This window comes from Notolepis coatsorum (assembly GCF_963971535.1).
Source record: "Notolepis coatsorum genome assembly, chromosome: 3".
NCBI classification, from domain to species: domain Eukaryota; kingdom Metazoa; phylum Chordata; class Actinopteri; order Aulopiformes; family Paralepididae; genus Notolepis; species Notolepis coatsorum.
The window spans coordinates 31,914,143-31,936,046 of record NC_140167.1 but is presented as its reverse complement, the minus strand read 5'-3'; the positions used below and the strand labels follow the sequence as shown (position 1 = coordinate 31,936,046).

General features: G+C 48.1%; 1 protein-coding gene across 1 annotated transcript; it reads right to left on the bottom strand.

The window, feature by feature from the left end:
* Position 1: 1 nt before the first annotated feature.
* On the bottom strand, positions 2 to 21,249 carry tmem39b (transmembrane protein 39B). Its single transcript, XM_084311018.1, has 9 exons — positions 21,084 to 21,249; positions 20,158 to 20,372; positions 19,596 to 19,815; positions 18,907 to 18,990; positions 18,443 to 18,597; positions 16,297 to 16,630; positions 14,098 to 14,285; positions 4,645 to 4,765; positions 2 to 398 (listed from the first exon to the last, which is right to left on the bottom strand). The coding sequence occupies exons 2-9, from the start codon at positions 20,286 to 20,288 to the stop codon at positions 165 to 167; spliced, it is 1,467 nt and encodes a 488-aa protein (XP_084167144.1). The 5' UTR covers positions 20,289 to 20,372; positions 21,084 to 21,249; the 3' UTR covers positions 2 to 164.
* Positions 21,250 to 21,904: the final 655 nt, after the last annotated feature.

Here is a 21,904-nt window from a genome sequence, read left to right as displayed (position 1 = left end):
CTTTTAAAGTAATACAAAAATATGGTTCTTCTTTATTATGGCAGATCAGAACAAAAAAAAACAACAGTGACACAAAATGCAGTTGTAGAAAAAATACAAAGCTCTCATGTATGTTTCTTTCTTGTTCCATGGTTTGAATTTGCAACAAAATAACTTATGTCTCCTTAACTGATCTTCTGGTCGGACGAGCTGTTTGAGTATGAGTAGGCCTTGCCCAGGACTATCCTGTCTCTTAGGAGCTTGAAGAAAGCATAGTAGTTGCTGAAGAGTATCAACGCCAGGGATATGGTCTGGTGCCACTTTTCAGAACATATCAACGAGTAGAGCTGGTAGAATATCATGGCCCCCTCCAGGATGATGAGTATGTTCAGTATTCGTAAGGGCTTGTTGAAGAAGAACTGGAGGACGAGAGAAAGGAGATACGCTTTTGTCAATGATCCAAAAAAAAAAACAAAGGGGCGTGTAAAGTTTCATAAACTATAATGTTCTCTGGTATTTAGATGGGGGGGCTCTGTGTCGGTACAGGCTCCCATTCCATCCAGGCACCAACACGCCTGACACAATTAATCGTAGTCTTCAAAAGCAAACCTTTGATGACTAAATCCTATGTGCTGCTGTGAGATTAAAGTGAGAGCTCTGCAGTGGAAGTAGTCCTCTGCACTGGGCTGCACCGCCAGCTATGCGTAGGTTCTCTCCCAGGTTCGGGTGTCATGTCGACACTAGAGGCTTAGTAACTACTAGTTTGTTTGTAACTAAATCGGCGACTAAAATCGATAGCACCGTGATTATTTAGGGCTAACTAATTACTTAGGGGCTAATAAACTTTCAAAAGATAAGAGTTCCATCGTCATGATTATTGCACGCATCAGCTTGCTGGCTGGCATGAGCCACTTGTAATAATAATAATAATAAACTTTATTTGTATAGCACCTTTCATACAATAATTGCAGCTCAAAGTGCTTCACAGCAGTAATGTAGACATAAAATAGACATAGGCATAACATTTGCATAGAATTGGCATGATTCAGAGAATTTACATTAACACTTTCAGCGCCAATCGCGTAAAAAAAGTCAGGTTATCTCGCCAACGGTTGAGCACCAAAACCAGAGAAAAGTCGGGTTTTCGATCGTTCATCGTTTTTTCTTTTATTCGATTTTAATATTCTATAGTCTCACCGACCTCGGTGTATCATTGAGACCTCGAGAATGCAATGCCGGCCGAATCCTGCTAGGTGGCAGTATCGCCTACCCTTTGAAACCTTATTTCCCACTGTGTGTTACATTTTATATGGACCGGGCGGAGAAATGGTACCCGGGCAAGTGAAAGGCTTCATTCGAGCCACTTGGAATGCGTCCAGCACACTTGATGCATAGTTTGTCCCATTTCATGTCAGGGACACGATGGACATCAATACTGGAAATCGTGATCAGACAATTGGAATATTCATTTTGGAATACCTCCTAGTAAAGGTAAGGACTGACTATATGACATCAATCCTACTTTGATCCTACAATTTCACATTGATCACAACGATTATGTAACATACTCAAACGTATGCCATTGCTGATGATCAGAGTATCACAAAACGACCCCCCCCCTTTGATGCCTTCATGATGAAACATAATACCTATTATACACCTTTGATTTGGAAATAGTATCGTGTCCAGGCGAGCAACGTGAACGACTTTAGCAAAATGCACATAGCAAACGTATATACATGAAAAAAATAATACTCCATAGCTATAATATAGAATATAGATATAGCTCTGCAAACATCGTGACGCACGTGAAAATGCCTATCTTTTACAGCGTGGCCCATTGACCACAGGGATGGGGATAGACGCTGGCGCTGAATGAGTTAAAAACCACCCACATTTATTTGCATGTCATTCAAATCTATACAAATATATATATATTTTTTTATCCACTTCTCCCATTTCTATTTTTCTCCCATCCCAATTTCGTATCATCCAATTCAACCCTCCCCTGTCTCGAACGCTGTTTCTTGCCTCCCACAAGCCGGCTGCAATGTGGACTAAGTCATACATAGCACGAGTCCCCTCCGATACTCGAGGTAACAGCAGTCGCATTTTTTTTTTTTTTTTAACTTCATTTTTTAGCGTTTATCACTTTTTCTGGTCAAGCATGACCGACAGAAACAGGTTGAATAGGATGTAGAGTAGGGGAAGACACTCTGAGAAAATACGGCGAGTCCGGGAGTCGAACTCGTGTACCCCAGATCCGTGACGAGCACGGTTGTCCCCGACGCCGAAATAGCGCCGAGATACGCGGTGAGCTACGGGAGCTCGCCGCAGTTGCATCTTTTCACCTGCGCGGCGCGATCTTTCAGCGTCAGGGGTCTGCGCTTTGGAGGGGCGCCGCCCCCATCGCTTCCTGATTCTACTGCGCAGGCGCACCAACCGACCTGTAGGAGTCGCTGTCCACAACGCCCGATCCCCACCCATCAGTTTCCCACCCCCTAATACTGCCAATGTGTATTAGTACGGACGACCAGCTAAACTGAAAGCAATGTGGAGCGCTGGGCTCGAACAGGCGAACCCAGCGTCTCCAGTATTCGTGGTGAGCGCCTTGCCCACTGCACCACGTAGCCGCCCCTATACAAATATATATTGTAATAGATTTGACTTATTGATTATGATAGATTTGTCATTAAAATCTATAAAAGACTATTTGCAGGTTTCTGACTTTTTGATTATGATGGATTTAGATTAGATTAGATTAGATTCTTTAATGACCACCCAGCCAGGCTGGTGGAATTTGTTTTCAGTGCAGCATTGTTACAGCATTGTTCCAACATAGAACATATAACATCACTCACAATACATACATATTACATGCAGTTAAATACATAAATACATAATTACAAAGACCACAATATCATAGTTTATGTCCATGTCCATAGCAACAGAGGTGGGGGGGGTTGCTACAGGGAGTTCAGTGTCCGTATGGCAGTGGGGAAGAAGCTGTTTTTAAAGCGGGATGTTTTGGTGGTCAGAGATCTGTAGCGCCTCCCGGAGGGCAGCAGCTGGAAGATGTGGTGTGCTGGGTAAGTGGGGTCAGAGATAATTTGTCTAGCTCTTCTTATTGTGCTTTAGCGGTGGAGCGATTCGAGTGATGGGAGGGGGGTGCGGATTATTTTGGAGGATTTATTGATTATTCTTTGGAGTTTGTTTTTGGAGTGAATGTCGGGACTGCTGTACCAAACTGTTATGGAGAAGGTGAGGATGCTTTGAATGATGGCCTGGTAGAAACGGAGCAGGAGATGTTTTCTGATTCTGTATTTTTTGAGCTGGCGGAGGAAGAAGAGTCTTTGATTGGCTTTTTTGTGGATGTGGTCTGTGTTGGTTTTCCATTTGAGGTTATTGCTTATGTGGGTGCCGAGAAATTTGTAGGAGTCTGTGGTGATTATGGGTTTGCCGGAGATGGATATGGGGGTTTTGGGGTTTGGCTGGCGTCTGAAGTCGATGATGAGTTCTTGGGTTTTTGATGAGTTGAGGAGGAGGTTATTGTCTGTGCACCAGGTGATTGTGTGGTTGATCTGTGTACGGTATTGTTTCATTGTTGTCTGTGATGAGGCCTATAAGGGTTGTGTCGTCTGCATATTTGTAGATTTTGATGGAGTTGTGGAGGGATATGAGCAGGTTGGTGTATAGGGAGAAAAGCCAGGGTGAAAGGACGCAGCCTTGGGGGGCTCCCGTGCTGAGATATAGAGGGTGGGATGTGATGTTGTTTATTTCTGTCATTAAAATCTATAAAAGCAAAGCACATTGGGCGGCTACGTGGCGTAGTGGGCAAGGCGCTCGCCACGAATGCGGAGACGCTGGCTCCACATTGCTTTCAGTTTAGCTGGTCGTTCATACTAATACACATTGGCCGTATTAGGGGGTGGAAAACTGATGGGTGGGGATCGGGCGTTGTGGACAGCGACTCCTACAGGTCGGTTGGTGCGCCTGCGCAGTAGAATCAGGAAGTGTCGGGGGCAGCGTGAGCCTCCCACGCGTTACTCCTCGCCACTGAGAGATCGAGCTGCGCAGGTGAAAAGATGCAACTGCTGTTACCTCAAGTACCGGAGGGGACTTGTGCTATGTATGACTTAGTCCACATTGCAGCCAGCTTGTGGGAGGCAAGAAACAGCGTTCGTGACAGGGGAGGGTGGAATTGGATGATACGAAATTGGGATGGGAGAAAAATGTAGAAAAATGGGAGAAAAAGTGAAAAAAAAAAAAAAAGCAAAGAACATTGTAGTGAGCTAGATCGATATTGAAATATCACATCAATGAGGTCTCTAATGGATTACCTTGTTGCAAAATGGTATGCAATTAATGAAAAAATTATGTGTGGAAGGAAAGATATTGCTTTACCGTTAGCAAGTATAATCCTGTGACATTGTATAATTTTCATCGACCCTATGGCATGTGTGACTAGTCGTTCCCTTCGGGAGTTACGTTGCAACCTATCTTCGCAGTGCGACTGCTTTTATTCTAGAAATGGATAAATCACAGCTTAGTAATAATTCACGTATAACTAGGCCCAGTTTGAACTTGCACGCGGCTCACTGCGGGTGTTATTGATTTACAGCAGAGTTGTACAGGGGCCCTGTCTGCTCAGCTGGCGATACTCACATAGAAGCGATAGTGGGACACGTCCGATGGGACGGCCACGTTATAGTGGCCCATGGCCTTGTACACGTTCTTATTGTGTTTAACCAGGACTCCCTGGGGCCACATGTACTCTTCTGTCCAACTGTGGGAGGAGAGGAAGCAGAGAGAGGAGGTTAGTTTAAACCTGAGCAGAACTCAGACCTGTTGATGAGAGATGACAGCGTGCACCAATCGGATACAGTGATAGTGTTGCTTTCAGTGCCGATCCGGTTCCCCAAGAGCTCATGCTTGAATCGGCTAATTGCAGAAAAATAAGATTTTTTTTAAAGAATCAACTCTATTTTTCTATAATGATCAGGCAAAATACTGATTGATTCAGACTGGCATCTCATTAATTGGAGCTTCTCCTGGATGCAATTCAATCAGTCAGTGTAACCGTGCAACAATCAACTTCAAAAGTTGGGTGTATAAAGTGTGCATTTTGGTAGATCTACCAAAGCCCACCTTTCACACTGCCGTTGATGTTGAAAAGGGTTGGAAACACACTCCATGCAACGTGAAAGTCTCTAGGCATAGCTAATTCACCCTTGAGAAAACCACAGCACCCTTTTCTTTTGTCTAACGTTACTGTATTAGTCTGTCTGAAAGCCATTCGATGCGTGCAACAATCAAAAGCACCCGGGATTTAATAGCAAGCACACCCAACTGAATGTGGAGGTTCGACACACAGGGCTTGTAGTGGAGCGTTTTCAGAGCGTACGAGTGTAAAAAGCCACGTGGTATTCACAAGGGTGAATTCTCTATGTCTAGCATTGCAACCTTCAACCCTTTTTCCTTTTCAACATCAATGGCAGCGTGAATAGCGTTTAGTAAGGTGAGCCCAGATCTACTAAAACATACACCGTATACAATCTCTGGCAGTGGCGAGAAGCCGAGAAGTCAAAATTACATTTGTATGTAGGGCTGCTTGATTATGGCAAATTTGAGCGCACCGCTGTGAAGGAAGGGTGCACTGCGTTTACAACACAAGACAAAATGAGAGCAACACATGGCATGCTGCTGTCACGATCGGAGCTCAAGTCTGCCAGATGAGGAGCAATCAGCGCGGCTGCAAGAGATCACCTCATCAAGCGTTCCCTACTTCAACTGGCAGATCCCGTCATCCGACGTCGCAGTGTTAAACTGCCTACCGAGGTACGACGACGCTACCTGAAGACCAGCTGTAACTACCCCCGTTTATGCTTTCCCTAACCTTGTTTCTTGTGCCCCAGGACTTCACTCCAGCGCCCTTCCACCCTGACGTCTCGAGCCCCAGCGTCCTTCCACCCTGATGTCTCAAGCCAAGCAAAGAGGACTAGGGATGCCCCGATCGATCGGCCACCGATCGTTATCGGCCGATACTCAGTATAAATATGCAATCTGTGAATTCCGATAATTAGTCATATTCGCCGATAGCGGAAACCGATCAAGCGAAGCTCTCACTCGCTGTCTGTCTCAGACACACACGACCTGCAAACTGCCGCTGCTCCTCCTCCCTAGCCCCGCCCGCCCCTGTGTAGAGTTTGTAAACAAAGAGGTGCGGCTCCTCTGCTCGAGTCTGTAGTGCACTGCATTCGACCTGCGCTAACGTTAGCTACCTAGCTATCGTTACTGTTTAAACAAAATTACCCAGTCAACTATTCACGTTTAGTAGGCATTGTCTAACGGTATTTAGCCGGCTAGCTACCGATAGCTCCTGATATCAACAAATGATCCAGAAAGTCTAGTAGTTCATGTTCATACCTCAGTTAGCTTGCGTTAGCTGACGTTCGTTTACTGTTCAAAACGAAATGTCCCATTGAACTAAAGTTCTGTCTTAACGTCATCTAGCCGGCTAGCAGTAGCTACAGATAGCTCTTGATATCAATGTCTTATAACATTGATTTAATGCGTATTCGAGCTGAGGGCTTGCTGAATGTGAAATGACCAAAGCACTTAACGTTACCAATGGGGTCCCGCTGCAGCGCCGGAGAATCCTTTTTGGAGCTGGGCTACTAGAGTACACACAGACAGTGGAGCTGTTTGCAGATAGTGAGCATTTTGACTTGTTGCGTGGTGGCGATGTCTCGCAGATAATACAAGTACAAGTCTAATTATATAATATATATATTTTATAAAAAAAAAAAATTTATATAAAATAAATTTTAATTTCTTTTTAATCAAAAACAATCGGTATCGGATCGGTATCGGCCGATATGGCTCACAACGATCGGTGATCGGTATCGGTGGCAAAAAACGTGATCGGGGCATCCCTAAAGAGGACTCCTGCTCGCTCTCAAGCGCAAGACCTGTGTCCTCTCTCTCTCGCTGCCGACAGCTGCACTGAAGTGCACCTGCTCTCATTCGTCTCCCCCCCAAGAACATTATAACCTCCGTGTTGTTCACACGGAGGTTATAATGGGAAGAATAATTAAAGAACCCTATTGGGCTCCGCAAGAACCCCATCCTCACAGAACACTGCGACCATGATGTCGGACTCAGCAGCACAGGAGGCCGGTGAATGGAGCACCAGCATCCAGGCCGCCGTCAGCGGACACGCCAGTCTGGTAAATCAACACTCACAGATACTGGATGAGACTATTGCCCAACTCAGCGCTCTCACTCTCAGCGCCGCGGAGCAAGACAAACGATTAGAGCGTTTCGAAGCATATTTAACAGCCCAGCCAATTCCGCCTGCTGTCTCTCCACTCGTGGTATCCCCACCTGTAGTATCCCAGTCCCGGGAACCTCACGTACCCTCGCCAGAGCGTTACGACGGAAACGTTGCCAAATGTCGTGCCTTCCTCTTCCAATGCTCTTTAGTGTTTGGGCAACAACCTCTAACATTCCAGAGCGACAAATCCAAAATATCCTACCTGTCGTCTGGTTTGCTGACCCATACCATAGTGCCTCGCGCATCTACGCGGCCGACCCAGGTTCGATCCCAGCACCCAACGTTATTTGTCGCATGTCCTCCCCGCCTCTCCTCCAGTTCGTCCTCTCCTCTGTCGGTCCTGCATGACCAAGAAAAAGCTGTGTGAGTGGAATGCTCACTTCAGTAATTCCCCCCTCTGCAATTCGTACTCCGGGTACATCGCTGACATGCAAAAGGTCTTCGACCATCCTCCCGGTGGTTCGGATAGAACGGCCGCCTTGTTTACCATCCACCAAGGACACCGTAGTGTGAGCGAGTACGCCATCGAATTCCGTATTCTGGCAGCGGGTTCCCAGTGGAATGATGAACCATTACGCGGAGCCTTTCGCCAGGGCCTCAGCGAAGTTCTAAAGGACGAATTGACGTCGAAGGAGAAGCCTACTTCCCTTGACAACTTGATGAACTTAGCCAGAGATCTGGACACGCATCACCGGGAACGCCGCCGTGAAAAGGCCAGCACCGTCAACAGTGTCCCGCTGCAGAGCCGCTGAGCAGGAGCGCCCCGTTAATAGTGTCCCGCTGCAGAACCGCAGAACCGACGATTCGGAGCCCATGGACCTCGACCGCTCTCGCCTTCCTCTCCGCGAACGCCGTCACAGACTCAGGTCAGGGGCATGTCTGTACTGCGGGCAACTAGGCCACTCCATCGCCTCATGTTCGGTTCGCCCAAACGACGGGGCTCGACTGTGACGCTGGGCACATGCACGAGCCTTAAATTTGTTCCCAGTTCCGGTCCGAATATGCAATTCAGTGCCACGCTTTACCACAACGGTCAATCCCTCCCTCTGTCCGCACTGGTCGACTCGGGCGCAGACGAAAACTTTATCGACGCTGGGGTAGTGTCCCACTACCACATTGCCACCGACGCCTTACCCATTCCCCGAGATGCCCAAGGACTAAACGGGAAGTTGCTCTCGCAAATAACACGCCACACCACGCCTCCAACTCTCCGGGAATCATAGCGAGGAGATCCGTTTTCACGTCACTGTTTCCCCCCATAACCCAATCGTTCTAGGCATGCCTTGGCTAAAGCTACACAACCCTGTAATAAATTGGCCAACGGGCTCAGTCACGAGCTGGAGTGCTCACTGTCACGCCTCTGGTCTCCGGTCGGCGCGGTCACCACTGGGGGACACTGGTTCTCCCGTTCCCAACGAACCTGTTGACCTTTCGACTGTTCCTCCAATTTACCACAACCTAGAGGCTGTGTTTAGCAAACAACAAGCTCTCTCCCTACCTCCTCATCGCCAGTACGACTGTGCTATAGACCTGCTCCCGGGAGCCCCGCTCCCCGCTAGCCGCCTGTTTAACCTCTCACGCCCAGAGAGAGAGTCTATGGAGAAGTACGTCCACGAGTCCCTGGCCTAGGGTATTATTACCCCCTCCTCCTCTCTTGTCGGCGCAGGCTTCTTTTTTGTGTCCAAGAAGGACCACTCCCTTCGCCCCTGTATTGACTACCGGGGTCTCAATAACATCACGGTTAAGAACAAGTACCCCCTGCCTTTGATTAACTCTGCTTTCGAACCCCTGCAAGGCGCCACCATTTTCTCGAAGTTGGATCTCAGAAATGCCTATAATCTGGTCCGCATCCGGGAGGGAGACGAATGGAAGACGGCCTTCAAGACCCCGCTCGGCCACTTCGAGTACAAGGTGATGCCTTTTGGGTTGACCAACGCCCCTGCTGTCTTCCAGGCCCTTGTCAATGACGTTCTCCGTGATGTCCTGAACCGCTCTGTCTTTGTCTATCTGGACGACATTCTGATTTTCTCCCGCTCCATGGAGGAGCACATCCAGCATGTCCGCCGGGTCCTCCAGCGCCTACTAGAGAACAAGCTGTTCGTCAAGGCGGAGAAATGTGAGTTCCACGTCTCCTCCATCGGGTTCCTCGGCTACATCATCGAGGGTGGCAAGATCCGGGCGGACCCGAGAAGATCAAGGCGGTGACCGACTGGCCCCGTCCCACCAACGTCAAGCAGCTCCAACGCTTCCTGGGGTTTGCTAACTTCTACCGGCGTTTCGTCAGGGACTACAGCCGGGTCGCTGCACCCCTTACTCAACTCACCTCGCCTTCCGTGCCCTTCGTCTGGTCGGACAGAGTGGACTCCGCCTTCGCCGAGCTACGCCAGCGCTTCACCTCCGCGCCCATCCTCGTTCAGCCGGACACGTCCCGCCAGTTCGTGGTGGAGGTAGACGCCTCAAGTACCGGAGTGGGGGCGGTCCTTTCCCAACGCTCCGCTCTCGACCAGAGACTGCACCCCTGTGCCTTCTTCTCTCGCCGCCTGACCCCGGCAGAGGTCAATTAGGTTATCGGGAACCTGGAGCTCCTGGCAGTCAAACTGGCACTGGAGGAGTGGAGGCACTGGCTGGAGGGATCGGAGACCCCCTTCCTGGTCTGGACTGACCACAAGAACCTCGCCTACGTCAGGGCGGCTAGGTGGTGTAGTGGTCTAAGGCACTCGCCACCAGTGTGGAGACGCTAGGATTCGCGTGTTCGAATCCAGCTCTCCACATTGTTTTTCAGTTTGGCTGGTCGTCCGCAGTAATACACATTGGCCGTATTACGGGGAGGGAAAACTGAAGGGTGGGGATCGAACGTTGTGAACAAGCGACTCCTACAAGTCGGTTGGTGCGCCTGCGCAGTAGAATCAGGAAGTGTCGGGGGCAGCGTGAGCCTCCCACGCGTTACTCCTCGACACTAAGAGGTCGAGCTGCGCAGGTGAAAAGATGCGACTGCTGTTACCTCAAGTACCGGAGGGGACTTGTGCTATGTATGACTTAGTCCTCACTGCAGCCGGCTTGTGGGAGGCAAGAAACAGCGTTCGTGACAGGGGAGGGTTGAATTGGATGATACGAAATTGGGATGGGAGAAAATATAGAAAATGGGAGAAAAAGTGGATCAAAAAAAAAAAAAAGAACCTCGCCTACGTCCAGACGGCCAATCGCCTGAACTCCCGCCAGGCACGCTGGGCACTGTTCTTCACCAGGTTCAATTTCACCCTGACCTACAGACCTGGCTCCAAGAACACCAAGCCAGACGCCCTCTCCAGGCAGTTCGTCCCCGAGGAGGGTTCCGCACACCCGGACACCATCCTTCCTTCCTCCTGCCTGGTGGCCGCCGCCACCTGGGAGATCCAGTCTGTCGTCCGGGAGGCCCAGCGCGTCCAGCCTGATCCAGGTAACGGCCCACCTAACCGGCTTTTTGTCCCCGACCTTGTCCGCTCCCAGGTGCTCCAGTGGGCCCACGCCTCCCGGTTCGCCTGTCATCCTGGGATCAACCGTACCCTGTCCCTGCTGAAGCGACACTTCTGGTGGGTCACCATGAGGGAGGACACCCGCGACTTCGTCCTTGCGTGCACCGTCTGTGCCCGTGGAAAGGCTTCCCACCAACCACCAGCCGGGCTCCTCAGGCCGCTCCCTGTTCCCGGTCGGCCTTGGTCGCACGTCGCCCTGGACTTCGTCACCGGACTGCCTCCTTCACACGGTAACACTGTCATTCTCACCATCGTGGACTGGTTCTCAAAGGCCGTGCATTTTGTCGCTCTCCCCAAACTCCCCTCTGCTTCAGAAACCGCAGACCTGATGGTGCTCCACGTCTTCCGTCTCCACGGGATCCCGGTGGACATCGTCTCCGACAGGGGCCCGCAGTTTATCTCCCAAGTATGGAAGGCTTTCTGCCGGTCCCTGGGGGCCACGGTCAGCCTCTCCTCCGGGTTCCACCCGCAGACCAACGGTCAATCGGAGCGGGCCAACCAGGACCTGGGATCTGCCCTCCGCTGCGTGACCACCCGGGACCCCTCCGGATGGAGTACGTTCCTGCCATGGATCGAGTACGCCCACAACTTGCTGTCCTCCGCGGCCACAGGTCAGTCTCCCTTTGAGTCCTCTCTGGGCTACCAACCCCCACTGTTCCCTGCACAGGAAGAGGAGATCGCCGTGCCTTCGGTGCAGGACCACCTTCGCGCTGCAGGAGGATATGGGAGGACACGAGGGCCGCGCTGCTCCGCACTGCTGAGCAGAACCGTCGCTTCGCCGACCGCCACCGGACTCCGGCTCCCGACTACCAACCAGGTCAGATGGTTTGACCTTGTCCCGCAAACTCACCCCCCGTTTTGTTGGTCCGTATAAAATCCTGTCCGTTATCAACCCCTCGGTCGTTAAGCTCCAGCTCCCCGCCATCATGCGCATTCACCCCTCCTTTTATGTGTCGCAGCTGAAGCCGGTTCTCTCCAGTCCCCTGTCTCCTCCTGCTCCAGAGCCTCCTCCTCCGCTGATCATCGATAACCACCCGGCCTACATCGTCGGCCAGCTGCTGGACGTGCGTCCCCGTGGTCGTGGGTACCAATACCTCGTGGACTGGGAGGGCTACGGCCCAGAGGAGCGCAGCTGGGTCTCCCGAGGGATGATCCTGGACCCTGAGGTCGTCCGGGATTTCCATCGCCGTCACCCGGACAAGCCTGGGGGCCCGCCAGGAGGCGCCCGTCGAGGGGGGTGTCCTGTCACGATCGGAGCTTGAGTCTGCCAGATGAGGAGCAATCAGCGCGGCTGCAAGAGATCACCTCATCAAGCGTTCCCTACTTCAACTGGCAGATCCCGTCATCTGACGTCGCAGTGTTAAACTGCCTACCGAGGTACGACGACGCTACCTGAAGACCAGCTGTAACTACCCCTGTTTATGCTTTCCCTAACCTTCTGTTTCTTGTGCCCCAGGACTTCGCTCCAGCTCCCTTCCACCCTGACGTCTCGAGCCCCAGCGTCCTTCCACCCTGACGTCTCGAGCCAAGCAAAGAGGACTCCTGCTCGCTCTCAAGCGCAAGACCTGTGTCCTCTCTCTCTCGCTGCCGACAGCTGCACTGAAGTGCACCTGCTCTCATTCTTCTCCCCCCCAAGAACATTATAACTAGTGATGCACCGATGTGAAAATTGTGGCCGATACCGATAACCGATATTAATATTGCTGTTCTGGCCGATACCGATATTTACCGATGTCGATATCTCTGTATAGAAAACACTTTATGATAATCAAATAAAGAGCTATTTTCCAAAACGCATAATTTTTTTACTTTTGTAACTTATTTTCAGAAATGACTGATATTTTGAAACTAAAGGCCAAAACATGTAAAAAGAAAAAAAGATTAAAAAAAAAATATATATATATTTTTTTGTAATATCGGCCCTATCTTGATATCGGACCGATACCGATGTGTAAAAAAACGGCCATATCGGCCGATATTATATCGGCGGCCGATATATCGTGCATCACTAATATAACCTCTGTGTTGTTCACATTCCTGTTTCACATTCCTGTTATACTCTGCTTGGTTGGGAAGAATAATTAAAGAACCCTAAAACCGCTCCATTCTCTCCTCCTGTGTTTTGCTATTGGGCTCTGCAAGAACCCCATCCTCACAGCTGCGCAATAATTGCTTCATCTCGATTATCTTGTTTTCACAATTGTGGGAAGCCAAAATCGTAATCAAAATTTAACACTTTAACCGCCGAAAACGCCGAGGACGCCTTAACTCGTCTTTGATGTCAATATTTCAAAAATCTGTCATCGAAATCATATTTCCTTTCCGGGGCCCTGAGACACAAGTGTGATCTCCTCTCAACTCTCTAGCGGTTCAAGAGCACCATCTGGTGGCAGATCGCCAACCGGATATTAACCTTTGAACCAGTAGTACTCATGCAAATGTGGTCCGGCCACTCTCTATAGCTCCCGCGACTCCATCTTGAAACACTGGATAATAGATCGCTCGCCCTAACTCAAACAACGTTATTTGGACGTATATACTATTATACAACCTGGAAATGGATCGGGCATTTCTACATCCCATAATCAAAACGGTCTACTCCACGCTGATCGTCCAACGGCGCGAGGAACATACGGTACGATTCAGCGTTATATTCTAACGTGTTCAATATAAACTGCTATGATGAACATATGACCCACTCTGGATGAATCATCTAACGTTGCCCACGGAATTATAAACGATCCCCCGCCCATCCGGTCATCATCAGATCATACGTAGATCATTCTAGAAGTACGTCCAGTTGAAATTTTTCATCTCGCGCCGATCGCTACCAAACTGTATTTCATCATCAATATAATGCATTTAGGGCTATAAATCACGTTCTGAAGAAAGCTGCAGAAAACGATAAAAAAATACTTATACTTTAGACCATATTTTAGTATGAATATGTGAATGAAAAAGTTTAACGTTGCTACACCCTGAACAATACATATAGGACATTGAATGGGCCATAATAATGGCAATGTAGCAATAGAATTTAAAAAGTTATAGCCCTGCAAAGAAGGGGAACTTTTCCATAGACAAATAGAGCTGGCGAGGGATGGTAAATTATGAATTTAACCCATGGCGATCAAAGTGTTAAACTCGATTCAATCACCCAGCCCTACTTGTATGGTCTTTCAACCTGAGCTGGTAATAAACAGCATTCAGGCTAGAGTTCTTTCCAGGCCCCCAGTTCATCACCCAGCCTGTCCTGTCCCAGGTACGTACATGTGCTGGAGGACGTTGGAGCAGAGCGAGGGGTCTACTTTGTGCCAGCAGCCCAGGTGTGCTGCGGCCTTGTGGAGCAGGTCACAGTAGCGTGGCGGCAGCAGGTGCCTCATGAGGATGACTGACGTACTGACGGACACCAGGATGAAGAGCTCGCAGGACCAGCGCTTGTCCACATACTGGGTGCTCTGTAGGAAAGAGGTAGAAAATGGAAACTTTGGAGACATCTAAAGCCTTTTGACTGATAAGAGATACCTAGCAAAAAAGCTTATTATTATTATTATATTTAAAAGATAAGATACCGTCTTCTCCAGAGTCAGGCAAGATGATAAGACACCAATTTCCTCTCTGTGCGTTCAGTAGAAAGCTATCCGGTGGATACGAACCACTAGCCTAGCTTAAAACTCCAGAGGTGTTTTTGGCCAACAGCTAGGCTAGCTGATCTGTATCCACTTACATTCATTTGTGCTAAACTAGGCTAGCTTGCAGACGGATAGCCTTCTACTGAACGTACAGAGAGGAAATTGGTATCCATCTTCTTGTCTGACTCTGGAGAAGATGGTAAGTGCATTTCCATTAATGTTGGTGCCTTCCTAAGGTTAGCATACAGTGCACAGGATGTAGGGTGAGTGCTTGATTGATTGATTGATTGATTGATTGATTGCAGAATGGGTACAATACAGTACGGCTCAATACACACAATTGTTAAGGGGATGCAGACCAGAGAGACTTTCGTCTTGTTTACATCAGGGTCCCCCATTTTCAATTCATCATAACATTTATGACATACAGATATACAGTACTGTTACATCCAGACATTTATGACATACAAGATATACAAATATACAGTAATGTTTAAGAGACAGAGTTTCTAAAAGAGAATATATACATTGGAGGGGGTTGGGTGGGGGGTTGGATATTTACCGGTGCCAGTTTCGAATTGCAGCCTCCCATAGGTGCTCTTTGAGAGCGGTTTTGAAGGAGGGTAGGGATTCACATGCTTTTACAGCTGTGGGTAGGGCGTTCCACATTGTTGTGGCATAATTGCAAAACATGTTTAGTCCCTTGTTTGAGCCGAATCTGGGTTGAACATGATTTGTGGAACTCCCTCTGGTGTTGTGGTTGTGGTATTCACTGACCTTTGGGAAGTATTTAGACATGTACATGGGTATCTTAGTGGTGTAGTGTATCTTGTAGACCAGGCCCATTGCAAGTTGCTGTACTGTTGTCTACTCTAAGCCATCCTAGGTTGTCAAAATGGGCAGGGGTGAGGTGGGTTTTAGGAGTAAAGTGGGTTTTAGGAGTACGGTCAAGCAGTAGTCTGACCAGTTTGTTTTGTGATGTTTGTAATCTTGTTTTTAGTGCCTTTGAGGTGCTTTGGTACAATGAGGTGCAAGCATAGTCGTAGTACCCTTGAATGAGTGCTCCTGTTAAGAGTCTTCAGGATATTCTTGTTTACCAGAGAGGAGATCCGGTACAAGAATCTTGTTCATTGGTTGACTTTTTTTTATTACATTGGTTGCCATTTTGTCACAGGAAAGATTTGCCTCTAGGATGGAACCCATGTATGTAATTTCATCTTTCCTTGTGACAATATTGTCACCCACTGTAACAGAGAAGCCGTTGGCCTTCCATGCTCATGCAAGAACATGGATTAGCGGTTAAAGGAATGGAAGGGAAGGGGTCATTTGAGTTATCAAGCAGGCACTAAGGGTGGGGGGGGAATCGATTCACATAAGAATCGCAATTCTATCTTATTTTCTTTGAGACCTCTTGAACTAACTGTCTACCGCAGTCAAATGGGAACTGTAACTCAAAAACAGCAACCTAGAATCAGCTCTATGCATGTATTGAATCGAGAATAGATTTTAAAGCGAATCGTGACCCCAGGAATCGAAATCGAACCGAAACGTGAGATTCCCGAATCGGTGCACCTCTAGCAGGCACTACTCACAGCAGATATTTCACAGAATTAGGCACATGATGCAACCTCCAGCCCAAGGGCTCAATAGAGAGTTCCAGCATCCCAGAGCTACCCCCTCTGTACCCGCACACTACACTACCTACACTCTCCCGGAGCAAAGTGCTGTATGACAACTCTTAAAAGACCCATCATGACTCCATACATTAACAGTGAGCGGATGAGTCTTTCCAACCACCAACGCACCACAGTAAAAGACCCCTCTGTCTGCGTCTCACCTTGACGAACCAGACGGGCACGAAGGCCACATAGTAGGCACTGAGCATGGAGCTGACCAGCACCTCCTTCATCCTCCAGTTGAAGTCCATCTTCAGGTACTCCACCTCCTTGCGGATGAGGTCCGGCGACAGGCAGCAGGCGTGGGTGGGCATGGCCTGGATGCCGTACAGCTGGCTGGTGTGCTGCTTCCACGTCTCCTTCAGCACCGTCAGGTAGTCCCTGCCCCGCCCCACGCTGCCCACCTCCTTGGAGCCGATGCTGGCGATGGGCGAGAGGGGACCCGCTCGTCGGAAGTCACAGCTCAGCCGGAAAAAGGGAATGTACATTCCAAATCTGTGGGAGGCGACGGGTACAACTTTCAGATTTTTGGGGGGGGGATACATATCTTGGACATTTGTTTTGAAGCTGTATATATCCAACATAGCCAATGGTATGAGTTCAATTCATTATTAAAAAGGTAGTTCCCTTCCCAGTGGATAGCGAGTGCTACCACCTACACAGCTGGGCAATCACACACACGGGCCACATCCTTTTCCCATAGAGTAGTGTAACGAATTACTATCTCAATTTCAGTAATAATATGATAGTTACCCTGTCAAAAAACTATTTGTTACTCCATTACTTTGATTGTGTCAACACCAAAGACAACCAGAACATCACTGTCGATCGGTAATCGATCCAAAGTGTGCTCTTCACTTGGGCTACCGTACGTATTTCATGGAGGCAGGTAGAATCCTCGACCCTACTGGGTAGAATAAAAGTTTCAGAGTAAATCATCAGTGCGGTTTCATAATTTTAGAGGGCTAGGGCGGCTGGGTGGCGCAGCGGACATTGCGCTCGTCACCAACGCAAGAGACACCGGGTTGCCTCCGGCTTGGGCCAGTCGTCATACTAACTCAATTGGCAAAGTTAGCGGGTGGAAGTCGATGGGTGGTAATCTGGACGTTGTGGACAGCGACTCCTACAGGTCGGTTGGGGACGCCTGCACAGCAGAGACAAGAAATGGCAGGGGTAGTGTAAGCCTCCCACACGTTCACCTCTCCGCGCTGGCAGGTGAAAAGATGTGACAGGTTGCCTCCTCGTGTATCGGAGGGGACACGTGATGCAAGGCTTCTATCCTCCCTACAACCGGCCAGTGGGGGGCATATGCGAGCAACGTTCAAGACAGGGGAGGGGAGAATTGGCACAGCGGGTAATTGGGATGGGAGAAAAATTGAAAAAGTGGATCCAAAAAAATATATATTTTAGAGGGCAAGAGGAGCCCCGACTTCTCCCACTTTAGAAAGATCTGACCTCAAATCGCTTGAAGCACCTGCTATCCAACAACAGCACAACAACGACTTGCTAAAAAAAAGATTGTCCTTAATCGATTCAAGCCAGCTGTGCTTTTGATCAAGCCTGTAGGAGCCTGTTGGTTACCAAACATGCTGCTGGTCCTGGAGAGAGAAGCTGCTGCTTCTTAGTTAATGAGCTTCACAGCAGAAGTGCTGTGCTCTGCGGCTTGGCAGTGGGCACCGTGTCCCAGTCCTCCAGTTGGAAACAATGATCTATCTCAGCACTGCTATGCAGCCTGCTGGTCTGCTTTGAAAGTCCATTGAGGTGTTGCTAGTGCTACCCTGACGTGACCATTCGCACAGTGTTACACAGGCCAAGTAGCTGTGCGATGGTAAGAAAGGAAACAACTTTATGCTCCCACAGAGTAATAAGTTAAGTAATATTACTACTTTTGAAATGAGTAACGAAGAATATATTACTTTCTTAGAGAAACAAGCCCAACGCGTCATCTGCACAAGAGAGCTTTGAGCCAATCGCACGCGGCATATCAATTACCTTGCTCCAATCACATCCTGAGGCCTTCACAGCACCTCTTACCTGACTCCAAGCATTCATCCTATCGCACGCGGCGTATTAATCACCGAGCTCCAATCACATGGCGTATCAATCACTGAGCTCCAATCACATCCTGAGGCCTTTAGTTTACAGCACCTCTTACCTGACTCCAAGCATTCGAGGGTAACGATAATTTGATACAAGCGAGTGTTGCGGTAATCAAAACAATGTGTCACTCTGATCTATGTCACTATTGAGATGTGAGCGAACAGTGTTGTGGCTTTCCCCACGTGGCCAGATGTGTGTCATACTCACGGGTAGCAGAGAAAGAGCAGGCTGAGGACCGAGTACGACCGGAAGAGGTATATGAGGGAGCGACACAGGCTCCAGCCGGTCAGCGTCAGCACGGCGAACCGCGCCATCACTAAGAAAACAGAATGTGGAAAGGACAGCTTCCCACTCTGTGATGCCTGGGGGGAGAGAGGGAGAGAGAGGGAGGGAGAAAGAGAGTCGATATACATAAACTGTTTGTTATGCCAATAGGTTTTCATTTACAGAAGGCAATCGAGTAAGCAAATCTAAAGCTGTGTGACAAGGACAAAGATGGCTTAATGGTAAAAAGATGGCTCAATGCTAAAAAAGATGGCATAATGCTAAAAAGATGGCATAATGCTAAAAAAGATGGCATAATGCTAAAAAGATGCCATAATGCTAAAAAAGATGGCATAATGCTAAAAAGACAGAAGTGTAAAATGTTTAAAAAGGGGAACTCTTCTTACTTCTTTAACAATTGCTGCAATCAGCCTCCGTGCCAGAATGATGACGGTGAAGACCAGCATGTTATAGTCAATGAGGTGGAAGTTCTGTAGAAGCACAAAATAAAAATAAATAAAGTCACGTGATTGCTGATTCCACAACAGTAGTAGGAAAAACAATCTCAATCATTTGTCAAAAGAACATATATATACGTATATATATATATATATGGGACCCCCATCTTGACTAGTATCTTTGATCATTAATCAACCGATGCAAAACCAATCATGACATGACTTATTCCCTGTTAAGTAAAACATATACAATATATGAATTTCAAACGTATTACTACGGTAAAATAGTGCTTTGCAACACTGGATGTAGGCTCCATTTAGAAGGCTCCATCCTAGTATATCTATTGTCCACAAGAACATCCCCCGATGAATTAATCAACTAGATGGTTCATTCCCCCAGCCTCTAAAACAAACCTACACAGAGAGGGACCCATAACGACATCTGAACCGAGACAAACCCACTCAAACCCTTAACACAACAGTAATGACATCATCATTAACCAACAACAAACCCCTGACAAAAGAAAACACTAGATAATTCCACAAAGCTAAAAAACCAATAAAGCCGAGCACTGTTCACCAGCGCAGAGATGACACAGGCGCCGGTCAGCATGGCCCGACCCTTGACCTCTACTCACCAGTGACGTGTGTGAGGGGGGATGTGACGGCGGATACCACCACACGGTCTTGTAGATGTTGACGTAGTGGACGAAGAGGGCGATGAGGTGACAGAAGAACAGGTGGAGCTCGAACAGCACGTTGCGGTCCACGGACAGCTCTGGGATCTTGCAATGTTTCAGAGGGACCACCGTCTGGGCTGCCAGTGGGGGGCTAGAGATGCCCGTTCCAGAGCCGTTCCTGCAGGCAGAAGGGACTTTTGAGCAAGAACGTGGGAGGCCCTAAGGAATGTATCACGGCTGGACAATATGGAAATGTTTTCTTATATAATACAATATATTGTTGTTTACTTTTTTCGATTCAAACTACACCTGTGATTTTATTTCTTGGTAATACAACTGTGCAGCAACAAGTGACGTAAACACTATCACATTAAAGGGGAGGGTGGTTACTCCAATCAAAAATCAAACGACCTTACGGAAGTTGTCAGCCACACAGAACTAAGTACAGTATGTTCCCACACTCTTTGGCCGAGAAGAGTCTCGTTTCACATCGACATGTCGAATGGTGTCCCTCTTTTACCTTGTCCGAGATCGCACCCCAGTGACCGGGGAGCTGGTGGAGTGGTTTCCATTGCCAACCGAGCCTGGCTCACTGCTCAGTGGAGACCTGCAGTAAGTAGTGCGGTTCGCCCCTCTCCTTCCACCAGCCATCGCAAACACACGCACCCACACCTCACTCACTGTTGACTGGGTTTCGTTTTTGCTTTCTTTCCTTGATCTCGCCGCTGATCACACCTAAGGGAAGTCAGACCAGATGTTAAACTGATTACGAAGGCTGATCCCATCTCTTCCACACAGCTATGTGATGATAATGAGCAAGTCACGGCTGGTACACATTCAAGTCAACTTGTGATGTGGATTCAGCAGGGAGATTCACTGGCCCATTTGATGTGGCAATAATGTGAAATCTCAGCCAAGAATTGTGTAAAAACCTATTGTTGTGGCACTATCCCAAAGAAAGTAAAACATGCATCTTTGCATTTCTGGTAATAATTGGTTGCAAAACAAATGGGAGTCTACAACACATGTCCCCAGAACACATTGTTCTAATACACTCCCCAATTTCATTAATATCACGTGCTCCCTCCCCAATTTTTTGGAAGCAAGCAGCTCATCTTAAACATGTTTGCACAGGCTGGCCAAAACATTACACTACTAGTAGATGATGTGACCAAGTTTTGCGGAAGCTGACTTTGCTAGCTAGTTGCATCATGTTGCTCACTGACAGGGCACATACGTATTATGATAAGCTTGCACATTTGAACCATAAACACAGCGTGATTCTACAATGAGCACAACTACCCCCAATCTTTCCGCCAAGACGGGAAAGAAAATGCATGCTCGACAAAATACAAAAGACTGCGGCCTAGCTAGCTGAAGCTAAAGGCTACTAGCCAAGCCTTAACAAACAGGATAGTCACCCAGTAGAAATCATGTTAAGCCTACCGTTGTCTCAGTGCAGACGATCTAGATTCGATCAAACCGCGTTACATAGATGATCGGGTTAAGCATAATATATTTTCTGATTATTTGCTGAAATAATAGCAGGGTTTTCATCATAATGAACGAAGATACTCATTGTTGATGTGAACACTAGCCTCGACTGTGTTGGATGGGGGGCGCGGGTATGTTTAGCACCATGTGGGAGGGGAGTGTGTTAAAGGCACAACCAGCCAATATTTACATGATGATGTACTGATAGAAATAATATACTAGCTATGACACTGTAATAAGTAATAAATAATGGGAAGATTGTTATTTTTGTACGTTAAGTAAGATACAAATACAATTTTATAATACTTCATGTATCCAGCAACGCACTCCGTTGAATTAGTCAGTAATGTAATCAGAGTACTTTCCTCTTGGATTCACGTACGCAGGCAGCCTGAATACTTTTGACAACAAATGTTTGTTTCGGCGTCTCTGATTGGCCAGGTCATTTCTGGTCATGTGACATGTACGCCCAATCGTGGGACCGCAAGTGTCTACACTGGTTAAGCTTAGGCGCTCTTTCGAAGTTGGTTGTGGTTAGAGTTTGTCTTAGAGCATGGCGATAGAACGCCAGGTAGTTTGCAGACAGTTAGACCCGGAAATAGGGCGCAGAACTTGCTGTCCCACGATTGGCGCACATGTCACATGACCTGGCCAATCAGAGCGCAAAACGCGCACGCGGAAACAAACAGTTGTTGTCGAAAGTATTCACGCTTCCAGCCACTGTAGAATATGAAGTTATAGTTAAGTTGGCCAATGCATTGTACTTAACAAAT